The 3453-nt window shown below is 42.1% G+C and overlaps 1 protein-coding gene across 1 annotated transcript in view; it reads left to right on the forward strand.

Annotated features, from left to right (window-relative positions):
* SH3RF1 (SH3 domain containing ring finger 1) overlaps nt 1–2250 on the forward strand; it is a 74915-nt gene extending 72665 nt beyond the window's left edge. The window contains exon 11 of the mRNA XM_015416238.1: nt 1921–2250. Within this exon, the coding sequence (XP_015271724.1) occupies nt 1921–2089 (169 nt within the window). The 3' untranslated portion in view covers nt 2090–2250. The remainder of the gene's footprint in view (nt 1–1920) is intronic.
* The last annotated feature ends 1203 nt before the right edge of the window (nt 2251–3453 follow it).

Below are 3453 nucleotides of genomic sequence, written 5' to 3' on the forward strand. Positions count from 1 at the left end.
GGAAAGAGAGCAGAGAGATGGAGGAAGAGAGGTAGGGAGTCTCTCGCACCCACCCCCGCGGATCCCTTATTTACCGCTTTGGCGCGGGCCGGGGAAGCTGGTGGCGGGGCTCTCCAGGCTTCCCCTGAGCCGCAGCGCTTCTGCGCGGGCCTGGGAGACTTGGCTGCGGGGCTCTCTGGGCGTCCCCCTGGCCCCAGCGTTTCGGCGTGGGCCTGGGGGACCCAGCTGTGGGGCTCTCGGTGCCTCCCCCGGCCCCAATGATTCGGCGCAGGGAGCTGGGGGCGGGGCTTTCCTCCGCCGCCATTTCCGCCGGCTCCTGGGCTGCTGGAGCAGCATTCCAGCCCCAAAAGATCCCTGATTAATCGTACAATTTTGGAAAATTCCAGTGTTTAAATTGGAGGTCTTCACTAACTATTTTGTGGTCAGTCATTATGTAAGCATTAAGTAGTTGTAAGCCTATATGACTGCAGTGTGCTGCTCTTCCAGTTTAAATATTTGAGTTCATACAGAGGAGCTGTAGTTAATAGTGTTTGATCAGTGTTACAGCTCCTATGAGGACCATTTCTTTTTGATACCTGGTTGTGGAAATATATACCATGGATTTCAGGGCCTAACCACACATTACACTGTTTTGGGATCTGCCAGGTCTGTCAAACTAAACATGGAGGGCTGATTTGGATCTGCACCATAGTGTGCAGGGAAACCTATATGTACAAATGGTCTACATGTAAGTTTCCCCAACAGGATAAGAAGCAGTTCCTTGAAGCCATTTCAAGAAAATGTGTTCTGAGGTAAACGTGGTGTGAGGGAAGGCTTAAGCCCCCTCTCCCTGCATTCTGTGGTGCTGATCCAAATCAGGCCTCTGTGTCTAGTTTGACAGACCTGGGCAGACCCCCAAACAGCTTCCCCAACAGAGCAAATGGCAGCTTCGTGGGGGCTTTTTCAGGTCAGGAAAGTGGCATGGGCTTAATAGCTTATGTCTTCTCTTCTTGCAGGGCACGGTCTCAATCTGAGTTTGCCCCCCATGTTCCTCAGAATTAAGTTTCCAAATTCCCTGGGATGTCTGAACAGAGAACCTTCAGCATACATCTAGCTTGATAGGACCCAGGGAAGGTCAGAAAGCAGTGCTGCATATGGGTAGGCCCTCAGAGAGTTAGAAGGCAAAGGAAATATCTCCGTGTCATCCTAGCAAGATGAGCTGGGGGAGAGAAGAGAATCTCATAACGTAGCTGTTCTGACAGCTTCTTAGAGATGCAGGGAAAGCTGCTTTTCCCATGATCTGTGCATTGGCAATCAAAAAGGAGTTATGTGCATAATGCTGTTCTCATAACGTAGCTGTTCTGACAGCTTCCTAAAGATGCAGGGAAAGCTGCTTTCCCCATGATCTGTTATGTGCATAATGCTATGTTTCTTCTACTACATTTACCTCCTGTTGCCTGATATTCCTTGATACATGTAAGGCAATATTTAGAGGCAATGCTGTACCTCACCACATTGTGCTGGTTGTGATTAACTCCAACTGCTCCGGCACTGTTTTACCAAGTATGCTACTCCTTCAACAGAAATGAAATACAGTTAAGTTCCGAATGTAAAACATTACTCTTGCTTATTTTTTATGTTAAGCAAAAAGATGCAGTTATATTAGAAGTGGTACATTCATTTTCTAAATTTAAAAAAAAATTACTCTCAAAACTGGCTAATGCTGATAACTTTACTGCAGGTTTAGTGAAGGACCACAAATAAGTGTCCTGGGTAGATTTTACTTGATATTACTTTTTTAACTTTTCTTTGGCAATGCATTTTATGTTTTTAATGGAAGGGTTGTAGCAGCTTTCTACTGTATGTTGTATCTGGAAAATGTTTTTGCAAACTTTATAATCTCTGTAATAACCTCAACACAAATGTGTGTTCCTTCGACAGATACAGGGTTGTGGTATCTTATCCTCCTCAGAGCGAGGCTGAGCTGGAGCTTAAAGAAGGAGATGTTGTTTTTGTTCACAAAAAGCGCGAAGATGGCTGGTTCAAAGGCACACTGCAACGGAATGGAAAAACTGGCCTGTTCCCAGGCAGCTTTGTAGAGAGTATCTAAGAAGACTTGTCTCAGATCACACAGCACTATAAAATAGCACAAATACTTTAAAAGACAGAGTGCAGCCATTGAAGACTTTTTAAATTACTGTAATATAAACAAATTTATATTTATGTTTTTTCCCCCAGTATCTCATAGCACAATTCTGCCAGCAAAGAAAAGATTAGGGCATTTGCTGGGTTTATTTTTTTTAATCATTTTGAATTCTTATGTGTAATGTGTGCCTTGTAATGTCTGATTTATTATACAGATGAACTTTTTAAAAAATATAACACAAAAGAGCAATTGTTTACAAGGCTGTAACTAATTTATTCTTCATTTTCTAAACTTGAATTCTGTTTGATAGCTAAATCTTGGTGATTATGATTAACAAGTTATTAATTTATGAAATGAATTAAGGAGGCTGGATTCTCTCTTATACAAAGGCATCGTGTCTGGCAGATTGCTTTCTCCCACTGTACGTGGCAGTGAAGTGAGTTTGTTTTATAGGTAAATGTTGGCTGTAATGATGGTGTTGTGGTGTCAAACTGAAACTGCAGACTGGGATATAATGGCATTGTGGGCTTTTTCTTATTTGGGATGAGAAGCTCTCTGTCAGTGGCAACTCCAAATTCTCCAGGCAGTGTAACATTTCTGGAAAGCAAAACTGTAACTGTGCAACTGATTTAAACCCTAACGTTCTCAAAATGAGAACGAGAAATGCAGAATATGCCAGAAATGGGGGAAACAACTTCCTCTAGCTTCTGTTTGTTCAAGAATTTGGACATCTGACAAGATTTAGCTTTGCATATTTGGCTAGCTCTTTGGGCACTTGGCAGTCGCCAAATATAGAGACATAGAATGATGTTAATCAAAAAAAGCTAGGAAGAGGGAAATTGTACTAGTGATATCTGCAAGTGTTGGTAGGATTCAAAATTTAAATTCAAGTTGCACTCACTGTCTACCTATGCCAAGAAATGTCATTTGCTTCTATATCTTTTCAAAGCGATCTGCATGGCTGAGAGACAATTTTACAATGTATGGGCAATAGTGATGGTAAGTGATACACTTGTGTTTTTAAAGTAAAGGCTGTAAGAACACTGTGAAAATTTTGCTAATTTTGTAACTGTTGCTACTTTCATGTGTCCACTTCTCATTGTCTTGCATGTATTGCCAAATTCTCACAGGCATATAAAACAGTGCATGATTTATGAATTGCATTCCAATTCCTGTTGTGGGTTAACTTTGCTCTAAAAGGTGCCCATTTGGAGATGTTAAATCAACCAATTGTCTGCCAGCACAAAAGCCACTGACCAAAACTAGTGAGTGAGTGAGTCCCAGTTGGGTAGAGGGTACTTTGTTAATTGAGTCTTTAACATCCTTCC

The sequence above is a fragment of the Gekko japonicus genome, unplaced genomic scaffold (genome assembly GCF_001447785.1).
Source record: "Gekko japonicus isolate JY-2015 unplaced genomic scaffold, Gekko_japonicus_V1.1 scaffold593, whole genome shotgun sequence".
NCBI classification, from domain to species: domain Eukaryota; kingdom Metazoa; phylum Chordata; class Lepidosauria; order Squamata; family Gekkonidae; genus Gekko; species Gekko japonicus.